Genomic DNA, 23,423 nt, shown 5'->3' on the forward strand with positions numbered 1-23,423 from the left:
GAGTTCCTTATCAAAAAAAAAACTCAAAGCAGATTTTGAGGAAAGGGTAATCGTGCTACACAAAACTAACAAATATATTATCTTTATATCTAAAATAGATATATTTAAAAGATGTGGTATGAGTGCCAATCAGACAATTTCTGATTAAATGTGATTAAATGTACGCTTGCGTTTAAACAATGGAAATTAACACTACAACATGTATATTTATATAAACGATCAATCTTGTAATAATAAAAAAAAAAAAATAAAAATAGATAAAAAAAATGAAAAATAAAAAAAGAATGTTTTTTTTTACCGTATTAAAAAATCACAAAAATACTATACTCCGAGGTAAATTCAAAACACCTGTCATATTCCTGACTTGGTACATGTATTTTCTTATGTAAAAAATGGTGGATTAAACCTGGTTTTAAAGCTAGATAAACCTCTCATTTGCAGTCACATCAAATCTATTATATTGACAACGACAAATTAAACAGACATAATAGGTAAAAATGTTAGAAACATGCTTTCAGTTATTGAAAAGAATTTTAAAGTACTTTACCTAACCTACTGACGAGCAATCATGCCGCCATACTCTTACTATTGACTGATGAAATAAGGGGAAAAAAGAACATTTTCATTTAATGTAAATGAAAGGAGAATTGGACCGCAATCCCCTCACGAAGTTACAAGTGCAATTTTGTAATGTAAATTATTGCAGTATGTAGTTTTGAGATTTTTTTTTCAACTTAGAAATTTGATTGTTTCGTTGACATCTTTCAACTATCTTTTACAGAAACTACGATCCTCCTGGTTGTCTACTATTCTAGTTATTGCTCTATTTATGCAATGCTAGTTTAGTTTCTTAAAGACAATTTTAAAATGAAAACACATAGATGATAATGATCACATATTTTTAAACGTTATTTCAGCAAACAATTTTAAAAGTTCTGAAACGTATTTGTATTGGCGAAGGCGTAATTTCTTTATACCGTTTATAAAATGAATCACCTGCACTTCTCACGCAGAACATGAATATCTTAATATGGCTTCAAAAAGTTTAAAAAATATACATTAAAGTCTATTTTCGAATTCATACATTGATCCTGTAATTAAAGATTCATTTGTGCGATTTGTTTCCCTTAAGAGGGACATTCATCTTTTGACAACGAAGAGATAGCCAAAGAGTGAATTTATCTGTGCTTAGTATCTTAATTTTTCAAATCTTTTATCTGCTATTTTATCTAAGTAAAGACATTTTGATATATATATAGTTACTTTTCATAGAAAATGGTCAACTCTTTGGCAATAAATATAAAAAAGAAGATTTGTTATGATTGCCTATGAAATAACCTTCCACAAGAGACCAAATGACACAGAAACTATAGGTCACCGTATGGCCTTCAACCGACTTGTATGATAAAGGAACTTCACTGATTAAAAAAGGAAAATTAACAACAGGGAACGAAAAATCATTCCTCTTGTCGTAAATTTAAACAAAGAGCTTCCCGTGTAAAACTGAAATATTAAGGAAAGGACAGTAATTACCATTCACATTTGATATATTTTTAATTTAGTTCTTTTGGTTAAAAATCTTTATTTATATGTAATTAGGAATTAAATATCGCACTACATTGTACATTCTTTACATATCGATATGCTTGTTAATTCTATGAACACACAATTATTTTTTAAATTTCCAAAATTTGTCTTTAACAACAATCTTGCTAATTTCTGAACAGCTTGGCAAGGAATAAAAGTACAAAAAATGAAGATTATTTGATAAACATGTGTGGGATTTCACGGATTAAGATATACAAATCTCTGTCTGGGATATATATTTTTTTCCAAGGAAAGACCTTTACAAAGTCCAAGTCTTATCTGTGGTCAGTGAGATGAAAACAATAACACCACTTAAGCTCTGTATTGATAATAACTGACTAACCAACGGTGTGATTTATATAGTTTAGACTGCATCAACAGATGTTGAATATAGTTGTCAGATCGATATAGGAACAACTACGCATCTTTGATAACGTATTTAGAGTTACATTATAATTATTCCCACTGCAAACCATCTTAAGAAAAAGAAGGAAAAACAATAATTTGTTAAACTAGGGTAAAATAAACTCTATAAAAGGATATTAAATGGTTATTGAACCGTATACAGGAACTTGACCAGCTTTTATGTGATCTAATTGATGCGGACACAAGTACATATAGTGCCTAAATTGTGTCTGATATTCTGAGACTTTCTTTCAGAATTAATGATTAACAAAAATTCATTTGAGCATTGAAATAATTTGGATTTGACACACGTCGAAAGGTGCATTCTTCTTACTGACATTTGTTCGTCTTTAGAGCTGTGTGGTTTACTCTTTCGACATCATTCCTTACCGATGTAAGTATGCTGTTTTTTTAATTTAATATTTATTTGATAATAGTGTAAACTATGAAATGATCGCCAGAGTTTTACTTTCCGGTGACAGCTCAGTAATGCAAATTTAAATGTCCGAAACACATTTTTTTCCTCACAGAATTGTTGGAGAATTGGGAAAAAAAACCCACCTGAAAACATGACTTTTAAATTCATTTTTGTTTTTCTTTAAATTCAATTGTATCAACAATGTTTTGTTTCTGTTGTATTTAAACGTACTTAGCTTCTATTAATCATACTGAACAAAAGTAATTAGTTCAAGTGAACTTCTGAGCTCATATTATTATTTTAACATATGTTTCATATTCGGAAAAGATATATAATACTGAAATACAATAAAAATATGATTTATTATTTTACCTAATTGAAGAAAAAAAAAATTGTTAAAAGAGTTGAAATATTCATAGATTTTGTACAGTCTTACACAATATCCAATTGATACTTTTTGTCACATCTGTAAAATATATTATATCAGTAAATATATGAAGGACTCATAAAAATGGCGACATAAATGAACACATATGTTAGTCGACACTTTATACATGCAGTGAAACATTATGGATTCTCGCAAACTACATTTTATCAAAATTTAAAAAAAAAAATCAAAGATTATTGCGATATTGAATAATATTCATTTCTTTATATTCCGCTATTTTTTATTATCTTTTCTTTACTGGATATACTCTAACTTTTATATGAAACATGTTTTGAAATGAGCTTCCTTTGTCGTCCAGTTTAGGTTAAATGGATTAATAAATGGAGTTTCGAACATGCACAGTATTGCACTTTTCCATAAAATTGTATGAATTAACGATATTCAACACAAAATGTGCATTGTCAGCATGGTAGAAACGTATTGCTTTTTCTGTTGTCGTGGAAATCAAATATTAGCAACGTCAAATTGCATCTAGACACGTTATTTACTTTTCAATCGGTAGTCAAATTTGAGCAAATTTAGCAAAGACTAGGCTTACATAACAGCAAGTGTAAACAGAGTTGCTTATTCAAAGAGTCGATAGACTAATACAAATGTAATTATCTCAGTTGTGATATGACATCTTACATGGAAAAATGCTTTAGTATTTTCACGTTTTTTTATTAGTTAGCACATCTTCTCAGGATAGTTCCACACAACGAACATTTATGGAATAAAATTACCACTCAATTAGATCAGATTAGAAGAGAAAATATGAAATTATCATCTGAAAATCTGATCATTTAGTTCAGTTGTTCTTCCAATTTTTGTATCCTACTGTCCATTTAATGGTGATAGATTTTTTGTAAGACTTGAGACTACAAGGATCACCTACTTTTTTTTTATTTGTAACTTCTCAATTAAAGAAAAGGGGCATTTAATGGCATATATTTAAATAGCCAAACCCTAGAACCGTATTTGTAAAACATATGTTGTGTGTATTTATAAATCCCTCAAGGAATTTTTCATCGAAGAAAAGTTTGGCACTTATTTCTAAGTTCATCCCCGAGATTTGTAGGGAGCGTGTTGTTTAACCATAAATGTTCTGTACAGTGTTTTGTGCATTTGTCTTAAATTATGTCGGTTTTTCTTTTGTACTGGAGTTGTCTGTTTATTTCGAGTTGATATAAAAGTTAACATATCCCGTCTATTTGGATTGAATGTAGAAAAGAAAAAATAACAATAATCAAGGATAACAGGAAACGCCAAAAAATATTTAAAAGCACTACAAACCACAAAAGAAATCAACAACCGACGCCTCACAAAAAAACCCAACCACAGACGTACAGAAAATATAAACAACAACGAACAACAAGTGATCCAGATAAGCCAGACTTGAAACAGGTAAAAACAAAGACTATCAACAATGAGCAACAAATGATCTGGATATAGCTTACCTTGGTAATGCGGGGTTCACACATTGCCGATTATTGCTCCCGTTTGAGATCAGACAGCGATACGACACGAAAAGTAAAAAAGTCGGATTAGTATCCTCAATTATCTGGAATGTCCTATTATTGTCTGAACGCAGTCGTTTTAGTTCGTAACAGATTCCTACTGGTCGGGAAGGGTCCGAATAGTTCGGCAAAGCACCCCGACAGTTAGGTGCGTCCCGTAACATTCGGGGAAACTCAGCCGATTTTTTCTAGTCGGATTACAATCGTGTCTATGTCGTGACAGATTCTGCTGTATCGGATCGAATTCCTAACAATGTTCTGTGTATTCGGGACGGTGTCCTGTGGAACGGGAATGATCTGGAGAAGTCCCGACAATAACAGAATACAATACGACTGAGACCAGACGAAGCCGTTTGCAATGCGATAGAGCGGACCGTGATAGGATTACGTTCCGACAGTACCCGATCATCCCGATTATGCCGACAGTTTTCAAAAGGATAACTTCCGTCAGCGTCGGTTCACTGTCTTGTCACTATCTGATCTCTGTCGGATTACATTCGGTAGAATCGGGACGCAGTCGTGACAGACTCGGTCGAATTTTACCTGGCGAAAGATACAAATCGAATTTCCATCCACGATTCACAGGATCTTGATCAGACTTTTGACAAATTTTAATCGGGAATGGTCCTGTCAAGGACGGCAGTAAAAATCGTGAATGTGTGACCCCAGCTTAAAGGACAAACAAATATAAACATCACCGAACAACAAATGACCCAGATAAAGCTGCCTGGTAAGGTACAAACAAATATAAACAACAAATGATTCTGATATAACCAAACTTGATACAGGTACAAACAAAGGCAAACAAAAATGAAGAAGAAATGATCCAGATAAGCCAAACTTGGTTCAGGTAAAAACAAAGAAAAACATCATTGAACAACAAATGATTCAGATATAATCAAACTTAGTACATGTACAAACAAAGACAATAATGGACAACAAAAGACCCAGATATAACCAAACTTAGTACATATACAAACAAAGACAATAATGGACAACAAATGACCCAGATATAACCAAACTTAGTACATGTACAAACAAAGACAATAATGGACAACAAATGACCTAGATATAACCAAACGTAGTACATGTACAAACAAAGACAATAATGGACAACAAATGACCCAGATATAACCAAACTTAGTACATGTACAAACAAAGACAAACAATAATGGACAACAAATGATCCAGATATAGCCAAACTTGGTACAGGAACAAAATTTGGGATTAATAAGTCAACTGACACCACATTTTGGATGGATATTTGTCTCATTGGCACTCATACGACATCTTCTTATATCTTTCTACTAACAACAATGAACAAAAAATTATCCAGATATAGCCAAACTAGGAACAGGTACAAACAAAGACAAACAAAAATGAACAACACATGACCCAGATATAACCAAATTTGGTACAGGAACACAATTTAACAAGTCAAATGGCACCACATGTTTTTGTTAGTATCCTACTTCAGGAACCGCTTCAGTTGTTTTCGTATGTAAAAAAAAATATTAGCCGTGGCTCGGTACTTGTACATCCCGCCATTGTTTTATTGTGCTATGGTCATATTTTGTATTCCCGTCTTCAATTTTTTCTTATGCGCTTTGTCAATATGTCATTTTGTTTTTCTTTGTTTACACATTTGTTTGTATTCATAGAGATTAAGGTTATAACACAATGCTAACTGCTTTACTCTCCAATTTTTTACATGTTTACCTTTTACGTCTGTTTTTTTTTCACACATTGGTGTCAATATAATGACATTTAATGCGTCTGTCATGCAAATGAGAGGTTAAGCTAGCTATATAACCAGGTTATAAATCCCCCATTTCATACATTAGGAAATGTCTATAGCAAGTCAGGAATATGACAGCTGTTTTCCATTCACTTGATGTGTTTGAGCTCTTGATTTTGCAATGCTATTTGATGAGGGACTAATCGTTTTGAATATTCATTTGAGTTCGGTATTTGGTTATTTTACCTTTGCAAATACTTGTAAATCGTAATTTACCTTTCCCAAAGTAGTAGATTTGTTTCTTCATATGCGTCATGAGTTATAATTTATCGAAAAATCCTAAAACACCAAGTACTACATCACTTGGTACACATTTTTAACAATACTTGTTTTGCTTTTATCTATTCCGGAATAGTTTACGACTATAGTTTTATTTTAACGAGACATTGGTCTCAATCAATGTATCGATAAAAAAAATCACGATGTCCTTCCGTACTCCTATCGTTTATTTCCAATGGTTCGTTCTACGCGAGTTTGCGGTTACATCTCACATCTCAATGAATATACTAACCTTAGGCCATTGGAGACGTTATTTATTTATCAGTCGAATGGGTTTGAAACAGCTTTCAAAACTGTTGATACTATTTAATTAGTACTTTTTGTCGATTGTCTTTTGTTAGGCGTTTCGCGATTCGGGTTGAAGCGCTTTCAAGCTGATTTTGATTTTTCGTACGTTGCGCTATTACACCACAGTCCCAGGTTAAGGCAGGGTTAAGCGCTCACAAATATACCATAAACAGTATTTCACACTATTTTTTTGTTATTTTCTCGGTTCTATATTATGCACATATTCCTCTTCTTTAGGGAGATAGGAAAGTCCTCTTTCCCGAGGGTACCGAAAACGTTATATAAACTGTGCGTTACGTAGTTCGAGACTGACAAGATTATCAGATGGGAACACGATGTTTTGTCAATGTCACATGGAATAGTCTCAATCAATCAGATATTTATTTACCTAGCAAACTTTATGTGTGAATATAAAGATAATGAATTATATAGCAACTTTCCATTCTCCACATACTAGTAATAAAACAAAAAAGTAAGAGTTCAGTTTTCGTTAAAAAGCCGACAAGCTCGTCAAATATTATGTTCTGGTTGGAACCAATAACGGAACAATGAACTTTAGAAATATCATTAACAGTATTAATGTTTCTGTAAAAGATGCTCATTTCGTCAATCAATATCTCTTCAGTGATGCTCGAGGCCAAAATATTTGAAATTCTAAAACCCAATAAAATTGTTCGAGAGCATGATAAAAAAAAAAAAAAAAAAAAAAGGACCAAAAATGATGCAAAAACATAACAATAAATCGGAGCTATATAGATAACAGATATATATTTCGTTTTTTTTTTCATTCTGTAGTCACACATTATACTCTATTCTGTAAAACCCATCTAGAGAAATAATCAACAAATTCTTTAAATAAAAATATGCTAAAAGGTTTAAATAAGATAGTGCAGTTAACATCGGATAATGTTATTTTGAATAAAATGTCTTTTTGTAATATAACAAAACAGATAACAACTCCTTCCCATTGAGTTCTGTTTATGTAATTTTTGTTGACCATACATTTTTCAGATTTGTTTTCTATTGGCAGCACCTATTAGCAAACTGATATCGAACTTAAAAATTGAACTATTATCATTTACATTAGGAAAGTGCACGAAATTGTAGCTTAATGCTTGAGAAATTGATATTTTTATAGATTAATGGAAGCTTGTACGGTAGTAATGGCATATACATTAATGTTTGTTTTAACAGCATAATTTCAAGGTTTGAAGCTTACAAACTATCTATCAAATAGCATGTGAAGCGAATAAAAAATCCCAAACGCACACTTCTGAGATTACCGAAAGTGATTTATTTTTATTTTATAATAGTTTTTCTCCAAATATAAACCTACATTAATTGAATTTGTGTTTTCAAATCAATTTATTGAACTAAATCTTTCCTGCGTATTATATTCCTTTTTTGAAATGGAGCAATTTTCAAAATAGCTTTCTTTGTGCAATTTAAAAATTTGTTGAAACTGAATTATATAATTTACCTTTCAAGAGAGAATTTTTAAATTCATTTATTTACAAATATCATTATATTTCCCAGACGTAATATTTATCTTTAGTTTGTTGACAATAATCTCTATTTAGTGTATTCAAATGGTTTCTTAATAAAGAAATTAAATTTTGAAGTAATAAATATTTTGGCATCAGTCAGAATGGTAGAAATAAACCAGTATATTTATCCAGTAGCACCATTCATTTGATAATACAAAACAAATTATTCACCAATAAACAGCCAGCTCTATTTCATAATTTTGAGATTGAGATAAGAAAAATCCGGGTTACAAACTAAAACTGAGGGAAACACATCAAATGTAAGAGGAGAACAACGACACAACAGAAACACTAAAATGCAATACAAACAGAAACGAACTATGATATAACAATGGCTATTTTCCTGACATGGTACAGGACATTATAAGAAAAAAAATGTTGGGTTGAACCTGGTTTTGTGGGTAGCCAAACGCTTTTATGACAATGTTAAATATAACATTAAAATGACAACATTACATGACAGGACTACAATACAAATAAATGGGAGAACATACAGGACAGAGAAACACTAAAAAAATAGCTATCAAAAATACCAGGCTTATAATTCAACACGCGGTAACAATTTGTTTAATGTGATTACATAGACTATTTTGTTTCGTAATGACACTGTGTGTGGAATTCAATCTTGAATAAACAATAAATTTTAACTGGGTAAATGTCCCCAAGAAAAACTAGTCTATCATAATGAAAGTACAAATCAATTAAAAACGTTGCACTTTTTTCCCACCCTTCAAAAATTTTAAGTATTTTGTACTGAATCCCAAACTCTAGTCTGTTGATTAAACAACGATGAATATTATGGCATTACATAGAACTGTTCAGTCTGTTATCAGTACGTAATTGCAACATATAAGGTTTCTCGTCAGTTCTTTGTACAACTTCCATATCCAATACTTTCGGCTGAGTACTCTGATATTTATACTAATGTTATACCTTTGTCACAGTTGATTGAAAAAACTCCACTTAATTATTATGGTGATATCTATAGGAAATTGAGTTGTAATGATTTATCACGGAGGTTACAGAACTCATTACATCGGGGAATAACTTCACATAAACGTCTCCTTATTATCTATAAATTTACTCGCTCTATGACACCTACTTACATTGTGTACAGTATTAATGATCATCTTTCTTTGCATAAAACATATTATCCCATTGTTAGTTTCCCGTATTATCATATCCATTCCTCTATCACGGGGGAATGTAAGTCATTGTTTATTTACAAAATTACAAAATAACAGAGTAAATGAATTGAAATACCGTCTGTAAAAAGTATGATTTAGTGAAGGAGCAGCAAACCAGATGATGTTTCATAAAATTGTCATTTTCATCTTGACCCCTCTCCTACGTTGAATTTACCTAAATCGTGCATGTTCAAACTTTACAGACTCCTTTAACAGGGATATGCTCCTTATCGTACACAATATCTTCTCCAACAGAGTTATTTGAAAGAAAGGACTGTAATCTAACACTACTAGTACAGTTTAACGGTCACCATCACGAGTAGATAGCCGATACGATGTATCGATGTCTAACTCACTAGCAACATGTTTTTTTGAAATCTTCAGTATAGTCGTATGATATGTTATTTACCGATTGTGACATTTTAAATGAATATGATTTAGCACAGCGGTGGTGCAAGCATAGAAGACACATAGAACACATCCGGTATCGCTCTTTTTGGAGTTAATGCAATAGTCTCATTGTTTTTTGTCACCTTGATTTCTTAATCGATTACGAAATTTAAACATCATAAACCAATGTCGTCTGAATATCATATTTTCTCATAATTCAAATATTGTAAACAAAAGCCAAATAATGTCTATACAAGAACAAAAAATCAGAAGGCTCGATTCATTTTCTGACAACGTAATTTTCATTTTGGCGTTATTAAATTAATAAATTATGATGCTAGAAAGAGACCATTTTTTCCCTTTCCGATTCATTATATATATTATATTGGTGATCATCTCTATATTATTGATCTATAATGTTCTGAGTTGATTCAATTTATATGGCCACAAGAGTTGGAGATTAAAGTAGTAACCATCGATACATGTCTAAATGCAGCTTCTTCCTTTTGCCCACCAACTTTCACATATTTATTTTAATATATGGCAACGGACTGACTTTCATATCATGCTCGTCTTATCACCAGTTTTATGCACACTTGACACGTATATGGGACCGGTAATTTTTCATAACTTTGTTCTTTAGGTTATGGCTGCCATACCACATCATTCTTTTTGTATATACTGTTTTTTAGAGGGTTGCTTCATTCACATTTTACTTTTCTGCTTGTGTAATGCAACGAGTAAAATAAACAATCGGAGCATCAACTGTTACTCCTAAATTTGTGTTGTTTAAGCTCTTCAGAGAAAAAGTTGTTTCTTATTCAGTATGTCTAGGGAATTTTTGCCTATGCCATTATGACTATGTTGCTTTAAAACTTTTCAAGTCTCAATTCTTTCCTGATATGAGAATCAATAGTTGCTATCTCTAGAGAATAAAATGTTATGATTTTAGATAGCAATATAAATTGACAAAACTAACTCTTCATTTGAAACAAAATGACTTTTCTTTATTTTTCTTTGACGTTCTGTATATAAAACAGAATGCAAATTTTTAACTTTATGAGCAGATTCAAAATTGCTGTTGAATAGTGTTAAACTATTTCAATAGAATGTCTAGTCGTATACTAAATTCGGTAGAGTTCTTTCAAATTATCAACATATACGATACAAGCACTGGTTGCCTGATGATAAAGAGTAAGAATAACAATTTAAGATAGAACCATCAGTTATATTCAGCCGTTTTATAGATACCATTTCTTAAAATAACAGTCTATGTTCTCATGGGGAATAAAACGAGGAACGCGTAATAACATTTTCGCCTGAAATAATTGCTTTTAGAGCAATAAAAAATTGTATAATTCATTTAAAATATGGATCTATAAAAACATCCCCGTCATCACTTGGCGTCCGTCGTCGTCCGTCATTTGTCGTAAAACTATTTAAATAACTCTCTTCTGAAACAACTGAACAAGGCTGATCCTTAAAGTGTTTAAACTATAGTTGGTAAATTGTAATACGATGAAATAAAACTGACGCCACAACTCAAACTTACACTAGAACACTGAGGTTATCAAGTAACATCCTGTTAAAAGCCAAAGTAACTTTCAAATGATAGAATATATTGATCTGTCGGTAATTTTTTCAAACAAAAATATCAATGCAACCCCACTTCTTTGCAAAATTAAATAACTTGAAGTATTATTTTCTCATGTCTAATCTTTTTTTTTTTTTTTTTATCTAATTTCGTAAATTTCATTATGCTGTTAAAATAATATGCAACTTACCATAAGTAACAAGAAGCTGAATCATTCTCTCAACGTAGAATATTTATACATCTATAATTTAATTTTGGATGTAACGCGTCTTTTGATTGGCTGACGTTATTTTGTTATCAGCCCATTGACATAATTCAGTCATGTGACCGTGACGACATCAACGTTTTTTCATGGTTTTCTACGGTTCAAAATGGAATTTAGAATTAGATTATAAGAAATGACTGTAATATTTTTTCTGTCTATTCGAAATAACATAAAAAATGTGGTGCACACTGTTAAATAACCCGCTACGCACGTTATATAGTGTGCACCAAATTTTTCATGTTATTTCTTCATAGACAGAAAAAATATTACAGTCATTCCTTAATTTAATCTAAACCTTGTCATTGTTTTTTTTAGAAGAAGTACCATAATCTATGTAAGGGGTATATTTGTTTAAACGTCTTTGTGCCAAGCCTTATTTATAAGGTGAATACTTTAAAAACAGGTTATGATTACAACAAATCTCTGTTATAAATTTCACACATTCAGGCTAGAAATGAATTTGCGATTAGTCAAACGTTCAGGTGTGTTGTGTTGTGCTGTTCATGTTTTACTCTATTCTTTTTGTCCCTCTTTCCTTCTACAGAATTGATTGTAAAGTATTAAGATGAACAGTTATTCCTGTGCAGAAATCCGGACTAAAATAGATCTATCAGTGTTGGACGTCTGGTTAGGTAGTGTTTGAATCTAAGCTTGAAGTCTAGAAAGGAACCAAAAGCAACAATGCACTCAACATACCAGACCTTTATGAGCATCATGTTTTATTCACTTTTTGTTTGTTAGTTGAAACTATAGGAATATATTTAACATTAAATATTTTTTCATGGTCAAATATGGATCGTGCTTTCTTATCTAATTGTGTGGCTTCAATTTCCTTTATGGTTATACAATAAATTAAACTGTTACATTAAAATAATAAGTAATACACGATCTACAAAAATTACCCTTTAAAGGATATTTCACAAGAATTACAGATTTGACTAAGTGTAGTATTTTGTATAATCTAAACTATGCGTACAGAAAATGTAAATGGCAAAAAATATGAGCAATTATACACGATTTACAAAACGTAAAATAACTAAAACTAATAGCTGTTCCCTACATGAGCTGTTATCCTAAATTGATTATTTTTGACGAATTTTATTTAACACGAAAAACTGTCTAATTAAAAACTATTGTAGACAGAAACTGGAACAGCAAACAACTATACAGTGTCTACAGAAATCCCAAATTGAATAGTTGTTTATAATAAAATTAACGGTTCCAATTTTGTTGCACCAGATGCGCATTTCGACAATACATGTCTCTTCAGTGATGCTCATCAATTGCGATTAAGTATTTTTGCCTTTCACAAAAAACACATTGACAGGTTATCAGCGGATACAAAATTTATACATATTTATGGAAAAATTGTCCGGACAGTACTATTATGGTAATATCAAATTACAATATTTGACCAGACGAGTGATTCAGGTTTCTTCGAGCATAAGGTCTATTTAGTGGTACATCTACTATATGACAATTCAATATGTGTAGCATATGAATAGTTATCAAAGGTACCAGGATTATAATTTAGTACGCCAGACGCGCGTTTCGTCTACATAAGACTCATCAGTGACGCTCATATCATAATATTTATAAAGCCAAACAAGTAAAAAGTTGAAGAGCATTAGGATCCAAAATTCCAAAAAGTTGTGCCAAATAATGCTAAGGTAATCTATGCCTGGGATAAGAAAATCCTTAGTTTTTCCAAAAATTCAAAGTTTTGTAAACAGGAAATTTATAAAAATGACCACATTATTGATATTCATGTCAACACCGAAGTGTTGACTACTGGACTGGTGATACCCTCGGGGACGAAACGTCCACCAGCAGTGGCATCGACCCAGTGGTGTAAATAGTTATCAAAGGTACCAGGATTATAATTTAGTACGCCAGACGCGCGTTTCGTCTACATAAGACTCATCAGTGACGCTCATATCAAAATATTTATAAGCCAAACAAGTAAAAAGTTGAAGAGCATTAGGATCCAAAATTCCAAAAAGTTGTGCCAAATAATGCTAAGGTAATCTATGCCTGGGATAAGAAAATCCTTAGTTTTTCCAAAAATTCAAAGTTTTGTAAACAGGAAATTTATAAAAATGACCACATTATTGATATTCATGTCAACACCGAAGGCAGCAGTAGCTGTTCAAATGAGACTGCATATCTCAGTTCAATGAGACAATTTCCGAAGGAAATGCTGAAAAATAACTAATACATATAAAAGAAACCACATTTTTATGACTGTATGTAATTTTAACAGTTGCTTGAATGTTTGCGCTCAGCAGTTATATTGAGCATAGACTTGATGAATCTTTTCTTTTGAAAAAAAATAGGAAGAAAACTAATTGAAATTGATAAACAGCCTCTTCTGAATTTTCGGATTCTGTTTAAATTGATTGCTAAATTTTATTCACCAATAAAAGAAATAGTTTTGTGTGATTGGTTATACATTCATTGTTTTGACATTTAAAAACAAAACTCTACTCCATTCAGTATCCCTACAGTTTGGTATTTGTAAAATCGAAAAGGGACAATTTGCGATGTCTTACTTATTTTTATTGCAAATATTTTACAGTTTTTGTTTTATGATGTGCTTAAACACCAGATTACCATGTGAAAAAGGGGGAGGGTGGTGTTATTCAGCTATTAGAAAATGTTTAACCCTACTACATTTTATTGATTTCTACAGCCTGTAACTCAATGCTTTTCTTTGGTTGTAGTCCGTCTTATTTATTTTTCATTTGTTGTGGTGTCTTACATCACGCCAATGTTTTTTGTATGAACTCTTTTGCATTTTGCAGTGCGATAGGTTTTATGGCTACATTATACGATGTAGGCTTTGCGAATGGTTAAAGCCAACAGTTGCTTAAATCCGCTTCATTATGAATGTGTTGGAAAGTACATCATTGGAAGTCATATCAAATATCCTTATTTATAATGGTTTTATACAAAGAAGATAAACAAATAAATGATAATAAAAAATAAAATTTCCGACCTGGAGCAGTAAAACATGAGTTAATCAGGATGCAATTCTTTAGTTGTTTATTTTATGTTGAGATATACATAGGTTAGTATGTAGTCAAATTATGCTTTAGTTCAGGCTGTAACGGACTTCTCGGAAATTAGATTTCTTTATTACAGTCTTAAATTGGTCGTTTATAAATTTAGAAATCACAAATAAACTAAGCTTTCAACCCACTCAGGCAAAGTTGACCTGCGATGCATTCGGCTATTATTTTGATTTGATTAATTTAGTTTTTTTTGGTCATATAGATCTTCAACTGTGTCCGTTCTTATACATCCTTGGCTTTCAAATATTGCTGGAATTGAGAGTTTCTGATTAATCTAGAAAAGTGCTTTGGACGTAAAGTTTATAAAGTTGTATTTTCTTTTCTTCATTGAGAAAAATTCTTTTTAAATCAGAATGTGCAAAAAAAAAAAGCTGTTCTGATTACCCAATAGCTATTTTTTCCACAGTCGGAAATTTAAACACTCACGATAAGGAAGGCAGGACTCCAAGGCAGTGAGTAGAGAATGAATTTGTGCCTGTTTGGTGCTCATAAAATATTCTACTGCAGTTATCGATAAAATATATTTTGCTTTGATTACCTAATAATTATTTCTTAAGCTTTTGGGAATAGGTTTGATATATTTATCATTTAGAACTGATGTAGTCTAATGTGTAAACGTAGTCTGAACTAGTGTTAATTGTTTTACAATGTTTTATCAAGATTGTACCCGTGAGAGATATATAACATTCTTATAGAATTGATAATTTAATTCGTAAGGGTTTGTTTTAGTTCGAACATCGTTATAACGTTTTTGTTCGATGCTTTGTTTATTAAAAAAAGGATAGGTATTGAATTGAAGGTGTTACAAAATAATAGCTTTTGTCAACTCTAAAAGTGCAACGGTTTTCCTGTAAATACTCACGAGTGTCGTTTAGTTTAACTGCAGTAATTGTGAACTTTCATTTCATTTGAAATGTGTTAGTGTATAGCAGATATTGATGTTACTTCCACCAAAACAACAGATAATGTTTTGATGAAATGGCGGCATGCATATTTACTAAAGGAACTTAAAAAATCCATCATGATGCAAAACCATTAAAATAAGAAGGACACATTCATATTGCATCCTTTACAAGTCATGTTTTAAATGGAGGTTCGAAGGATGATTACTTAGCCACTGAAAGATTAAGATTAAATTTGATGTATGAATTCAAATTATACTATATCGTTTTTATATTTTACCAAATCAGTGTTTATTTCTCATATTTTTTGCATATATGTTGAGTGGACAGCCTGTAAAACATATTTGTAGAGAATTTTCCTTCAAAATCACCAGTATTTCTTAGATCGAGCTCTGAAAATGTCATAAAGTTGCAATCTCCAATTGAACAAGAGATTAGAAACCTTACTTATTTCAAGACGATTGCAAGATAATCTTAGACTTTCAGGGATTGTGACCATTCAAGGTTATATGATATATCAATTAAAATAATTATCAATCTTCATTTTCAAGGCTTTGAAGGTTAATAGATTCCATAGAAGAACTCTTCAATACACTCAATCAATTTAGTGGGTACTTAAAACATTTTCGTTTGAAACGACAACTCTGACAAGTTTGATTGCAGCATTCTCTCATATGATTGATGATCACTATAGTAAATAAACTTAAACTCGGACGAATTCATTTTTTCCATATGTTTTGAAGAAGATGTCTTGCATTTACATAGATATAATTGATCTTTAACAAATACGTCATTCAATTTTATAAATCTCACACGGTAAGGGTACTCATTGTGGTACACATACGCTTATCTATCTTTTTATTTGATTATTTCTTTTGGTTGTGACATTTTCTGAGTAATGAAAGAATTGCCAGACCAATTCTATATCATTTAATTGTGTGTTCACTTGGTTCATATAATTCAGATTAAAATCACTAATAATTGATTTAAAAATGATCATTCAAGAACAATTGCCTTTGTTATAAAAATTGTGATTGAATTGAGAGTGTATCATCATCGCTCTGTTAAAGATTTACGATGATTTCTTTTTTAAACGAACCTAACTTATAATCAAATATCTTCTAGACTGATACTGTAACTGTTTTATCCATATAGTAATAAACTATAGTTCAGTAAGTTTGCCTGCCTATAATCATAATAATTGTTTAATAAATATGCCTAATAGCGAAAAAAAAAACCGCAAATATCTTTAAGAGTGTTATTTTTAGCGATTTATTGAGGACATGGTTGTTTAAATTGGTTTTTGTTAAACAAATCTTGTTTTCAATTTTGTAGTACAGAAGAGCAAATTGAGCGGCACAATGTCAGCAAATTAATCTTTTACATCTATGTTATGGTTTCAACTTTACCAATTGGTACTGATTGATCAAATACAGACGAGTTTAATCATATAAAGGAGACATAACGGTATAAAAGTGACGTCAAAATGGAAATCAACAAAAATTGAGTTAAACATTATGTCATGGTATTTGATGAGTTAGTTTGAAGTTTTTCTTTCCAATAAATTGAATTACATCTTTTGCTATAAAATATCAATATGACAAATTGTATAAACGAGGCGTAAGATGAGGGTTTTAGAAGAACTCTTTACTCAGACTATAATTACTTGTATTATCGTAAAAATCGATGCTTAATCTCTAACAGGCAAAATATTTATATAACACTATGATCATTTCTGGATTTACAATTAACTTTGTAACTTAAATATTTTATAGAAGGCAGAGAAATAAGTCCAGAAGCAAGTCATATTAATTATGTAATAATGTAAAGAACAAATTGAATAAGTGTGCCTAAGTAATCACATTTTCGTAGCAGAGGCTGATCCAGGGTTGAAACAATTAACTGATTTCGAAGTATGCCCTTAAACTTAATGAAACTCTTATTACATTAATTCTGGCTTAAAAACCAGCGTATATAGTGGTGGAAGACGCATGTATTTAGGCATGGAAAAGAAGTCTGTTATAGCCTCATGGAATAAAACCACTAATTCATAGCCCCGTTGCTTTCTATGTGCAAGTCAAGCATTAATGGCTACTTTGTCTTATGTCTTCAAATAATGTGGAATTCATTTCATGTAAAAACTATACCTTATCCGGAAATATGCTGAAAAATTAAATATACCTTTAGTTGCAGATATAAGAAAAATACCATAAGACACTAGTACAGACCTAAAACAAATAATCCATTTATTAAAGCTCACTGTTACCGGAAGTTTCGTAGTACAAAAACAGGTACTTCTAATCTGAGCAACAGGACAAATGTGCCCACTTATCATAATTTCTTAAACTATATTAGTAAAAAAATATAAAGTTTCAAGACGGGTTCTATAGTGATTCCAAATTCTTGAGTTTTCATTTGATACCAAAATAATCCAAATATTTTACTTATTGACAAAGTTATAGCTATGCGTTGGAATTGTTTTGTTTAATATTTGTACTTCTATCTTGTATGTTCTTTCTGATAAGGCATAAATTAGGGGTTCTATACCTGATATAATTTCAATGAGATTAATTTAATTTTCGATTTTAAAGGTTTCTTTTTTTGTTTTTTTGTGGAAACCTGTTGCATGTTACCAATATAGATATGTAACTAATATGCATAGAGTTTGATTGCCTTAACGTGATTCATGCGATATGAATACATTTCCCAATACCAGATGTACCCTTTTAATCAACAAATTAAACAATTTCTTAATCAAGTATCGGAGTAAAACTTTATGTTTAATTTGTTGATTTTTTATTATTCAATAGAAATAGTCAGATTTAACTTATTGAACGTACATAATAAGATACGGAGTTAACTTCTGTCACAGTAAGTTTTTCACTTATCAAGATCACTTGAGGTCACCTATGCTTTTGCTAGGTTTCGTATTGTTCAGTCATTACTTTCCTGTGATCCGGTGATGGCATGCTTGGTTGTTTGTGTCTTTGATAATGGGGTCGCCTCTTTTTATTTGCGCAATGGTATTTGGTTGTCCCTTTGGTATCTCTACCCTTTCTTTTATTGCTAATTTAGATGGAGACACATCCTGTTAAATTAATTATAATGATACAGTTACTTAAAAAACACTAGGAACTCTCTATTATTAGAACAAATTTATCTCATGATATCATTTTTAAATAGCAAGTGTTTCTTTTTCTTTTTTTTCACTAAAGATTGATTGTTAAAAAACCCCGACAATTATCAATAATGTTGTTTTTGATCATTTATATTAATATCTATTATAATATCAATTTTCTTTCAGATGCTGTTGTAACAAAAGCTCCATGATGTATATCAAAGCGTGGTGACAGATTGCCTACAGACTATGCACTATGATAATAAAGTTGATCACGTTTTTCGAGGTCAGAAGTACGAGATTCGTACATAAGCAGACTGCTGACAACATGAACATACATTATTTATGTAACATCTTCACAACAACCGTTTTGACCATATTTGGATTATTTCCTGTGACGTCACATAGTTTAATAGACGTTGAATTTTTAGTTATAGTTCCATATAGTCGTCAATATGATAAAATTTCTCAGAAAGTTACAAAAGAAAGTTATATGTTAGGAAAAAACCTAAGAGGCGTATATGACTTCAAAGTTGTTAGCAAATTTCTATATAATGAAAATCCAGACGAAATACTGAAAATATTTTGTGAAGACATTTTTCCCAAAAAGATAAATACAGTTATGTTTTTGAATATAAACCCAGATAAAGGTTTTTCAGCTGGAGACTACGTCATGAGTTTAACACAGGATCTTGGATATCCATTTATATCATGGGACCCAGATCTATCATTAGCGTTGCAGGTTAGTAATGTTTCTTTGGATTGACCTGTCGTTCACTCTCAGGTAGGTTGTTGATCTGGTCTTCTATTTACTCTTCAGACTGGAATTTGTCGTTAGACTGATTGGTTTGAAAATTTATCATTTAGCTTTTTTTTTTAGCCCTTCCGTTCACTTTCAAGGTAAGTAATTCAGAGACTGGTCTTCCGTTCACCCTCCATGTGATGAATTGCGTCTTGAAGCTTCTGAACTTCTATTCAATTTTAAAGTTAAATACTGGAGCTGATCTACAACTCACTTTTCATGTAAATGCTTCACTGTTGGACTATGGTCAACAGTTCATTCTTAAAGTTAGTAATTGAGTCTTGGGAAATTAATTTGCCGTTCACTCTTCAGTTGATAGGTTTAAAGTCCTGTTACTCTGATCTGTTGTTCAGTTCAGTAGTAGGACTGATCTGCCTTTTACTCTACCTATTATTGAGTAACTATGAGACTATTATCTGCTGTTTATTTATTCACAAGATGAGTTACTCAGGCATTGGAATCTAAGCTCCCGTTCATGTAAGAAACTATTCATGATAATCTTCCGTTTACTCTTGCGGTAAGTAATTTAGCCACATGGATCGGATAACTCTGATCTTTTCACCTTCAAGCAAGTAATTTAAAAGTCGTAGTGCAATTGTTTTACGTTCACGTTTGAGGGAAATAATTGAATTAAGGTAATGGGATCTCCAGGTACCCTAATATTAATACATAATTCTGCATGTTATGCGGACTGAAAACAAAATACTGTTTTGATATCATTCTATCACTTTAAAGTATATTAAAATATTAAACGAATATAATAAATTGCAGTTCTAATAACAGCTTTAGCTAGCTATAATACCAGGTTCAATCCACCATTGTCTACATAAGAAAATGCATGTTCCAAGTGAGAAATATGACAGTTGTTATCCATTCGTTTGATTTGTTTGAGCTTTTGATTTTGCCATTTGATTAGGAACTTTTCATTTTGAATTTTCCTAGGATTTCAGTATTTTTGTTTAATTTACTTTATTATAGGAGGCAAAGAACACCCATATCCTACAGATGGCACCGACGATATCTCATGAGAGTCACGCTATGGTTAATTTATTACTACGATACAACTGGACATCATTTACAATCATCTCAACGACAACTGTACAGTATTTAGATTTTTTTAATTCCATCGAGTTATTGGTGAAAGAACACAACGAAAATGGTCATATAACACGTCTATCAAGGTAGGTGTTGCTGGTATTGAAATGTGTTTGCTTTTACTTTATATAAGAAATGAACAGTTTATAACTTTCTTGTACCTGAAGTGCTTGTTTTTTTTTCAGCGCCAAAAGCAAAATATTCGAAAGCTAAGTATGTATAAGAAAAAAAAAACCAGCTGAAGAGTTCAATGACCAAACAGGACGTTAAAATAATAGCCAAACATTAAAGGTATTTGTTTCTAGAGGGACTGTTGGAAAACATCAAAATATATTGAATAAAAGCTTTTAATAGTGCTTTTAAAACAATATAGTGTATTTCGTTTAATGTTATTAGCTTAACTTATGCCGTTTATTTTCACTGTAGTATTGTTACTGAGGGAATCAAACGATCTCTTAAAGAAGTCCGACTGAATGTGTCGACAAAAGTAGTATATCCTGTTTCACATGCACCAACCGCCTGCAAACCAAGTCTTTTTTCATAATGTCACACTAAGTAGTAAGACTCGATCGCCAAATACACTGATCAGACTAGCACTCTGGTATCTTAAGATCTGATATCAAGATAACAAAACTGTAAAAGTAAGCATTTGAACAACTGGAATGCCAGCAAAAACATATCAGCAACTGCGATATTGAGGAATGAAGGCAGCTCAATAAGAATCAACAAAATAAAACTGCATTCTTTGGTTTTATGCCTTTTTTTATTAAAGGAATTCAATATTAAACAGAAAGAGAGATACAATAAAGATATGTTTTAATTGTCTCTTACTTCGTCAATAACACAAGCGTATCAATATTGAAATTTATTTGTTTTTAGAAATATTTGAAATACACAATGGAGACATTGAAAATCTGAGAACGAACACTGTGTTAGGCTTTTAAGTATTTTAATTGAGATATGGCAGAATATGATTAATTTTTCCTTTAGATTAATTGACTTTTTTTTACAAAATATTTCATCAACTGAGAACGTATAATACCACATCTGCAGGATATGTGCATTCCCAATTTCATATTTTTCGTCTCTAATTTTAATGTTTGCAAATTATTAGAAGGATGCCGCAGTTCCGTATAGGCTCTTATGGTTTGATGTTTTTAAAGGATTTTTATTTGTTGACGTTTTTTTCCTTTTAAAATTTTGTGTGGAACTAACCTAACGGTTATTCCTGAAATACATGTTGTATTTTGTAAAACGGAATCATACTTTTAAAATTGTGTTCACACTTTTGTGAAATGAGGTTTAATCTAGAAAACTTTTTTAATGGGAGCTATAACAAGTTATTGTAAAAATGCTATCAAGGAAACTTAATTGAAAATTAAAGTTTACGCTTAATTATAACAAAACTAAGTATAATATAGTCTTCTCATATTTGAAAATCATAAGGATAAGCCACATTTTTACATTCACAGCAGCATATTCAATTTACTCATCAATTTTTCATACAAATGCTCCACTATTTTTAGATTATTAAAATAAATTAAAACAGGAAAATTGAGAAAAGTTGAACGTTTTAAAATACTAGTAATAAAAGGGTCCACGTATTGGACTATTTATGAATAATTAGGTTATAAATCCTCCGTTACTTCGTCAATGATTCGGCTATCTAGTTTTATTAATTTGTGCACCTCTAATCAGTCTTATGTAGATGAAATGCGTGTATTTTTTTAAAGAAGAAAATGCATGAACCAAGTCAGGAATGTGACAGTTATCCATTCGTTTGATGTGTTTGAGCTTTTGATTCTGATTTTGTCATTTGATAACGAACTTTCCTTTTTGAATATTTTCCTCGGAGTTTATTTGCAATGCTTACGGCTCTGATTGAATATTTGGTAGAACTGTATAAATAAAAGTTTTAGGATTTTTTTTTTGGATGTTCAAATCTTGCTTTTTTTCCAAACAATATTGTAAAAAATGTATGATTTCCTAAATATTGTAAATAAAACATGGACTAGAAATGTCAAAATTTTTATGCCTATTGAATAAATCCTAAGTAGCTAATTCGATTCATTTCAATATTGAAAAGTTTAGCATAATAAATATCCATTACATTAACATGTTATAAGAAATGGTAATACATATGTTGCCGGTTTCAAAGACTATTCTGAATAATTGCCTTTTGCTCGACTTCTGCCAGCAAAATTATCATAGTAGAGTATTTGCAATTTCCTTTCGTAAAATAGTATCACAACTCTCTGATACTTTGATAGATTTAATTATTATCATACATACATAGTTTCAATGATCAAGATTAATCTTTGAATAAGTGTAGTTTTTTCCCTCTGAAATATCAAAACCACACGTAGCTTTGTTGCTGTCTTCATCGGTAGATTAAAGCGACAGTAATTTAACTTCGTACTTTATTTGTCCTTTTTAACTTTTTTTTATTCAAGCGTCACTAGTGATTCTTTTGAAGACAAAACGGGCGTCTGGCGCAAATACAAAAGTTTAATCCTGGTATTAATGATGAGTTTCTTTATCGATGTTCAAAATAGACTCATCATAGATGCCAGGACTAAATTTTGTATATAGGCCAGACGCGCGTTTCGTCTTCAAAAGACTCATCAGTGACGCTCGAATCCAAAAAAGTTAAAAAGGCCAATTAAGTACGAAGTTGAAGAGCATTAAGGACCAAAATTCAGTTATTAAACAGTTAATTTATAAATATAA

General features: G+C 31.2%; 1 protein-coding gene across 2 annotated transcripts in view; it reads left to right on the forward strand.

Moving 5' to 3' along the window:
- Positions 1-1,983: 1,983 nt before the first annotated feature.
- LOC143045990 (glutamate receptor ionotropic, NMDA 2B-like) overlaps positions 1,984-23,423 on the forward strand; it is a 56,355-nt gene continuing 34,915 nt past the window's right edge. The window contains exons 1-4 of one of the 2 annotated variants that reach the window (XM_076218900.1): positions 1,984-2,386; positions 17,014-17,145; positions 18,983-19,538; positions 20,577-20,779. In XM_076218900.1, coding sequence (XP_076075015.1) covers positions 19,053-19,538; positions 20,577-20,779 — 689 coding nt within the window. In that variant the 5' untranslated portion in view covers positions 1,984-2,386; positions 17,014-17,145; positions 18,983-19,052. The remainder of the gene's footprint in view (positions 2,387-17,013; positions 17,146-18,982; positions 19,539-20,576; positions 20,780-23,423) is intronic. The other variant, XM_076218899.1, reaches the window with a different exon arrangement.

This window comes from Mytilus galloprovincialis, chromosome 9 (genome assembly GCF_965363235.1).
Source record: "Mytilus galloprovincialis chromosome 9, xbMytGall1.hap1.1, whole genome shotgun sequence".
NCBI lineage: Eukaryota > Metazoa > Mollusca > Bivalvia > Mytilida > Mytilidae > Mytilus > Mytilus galloprovincialis.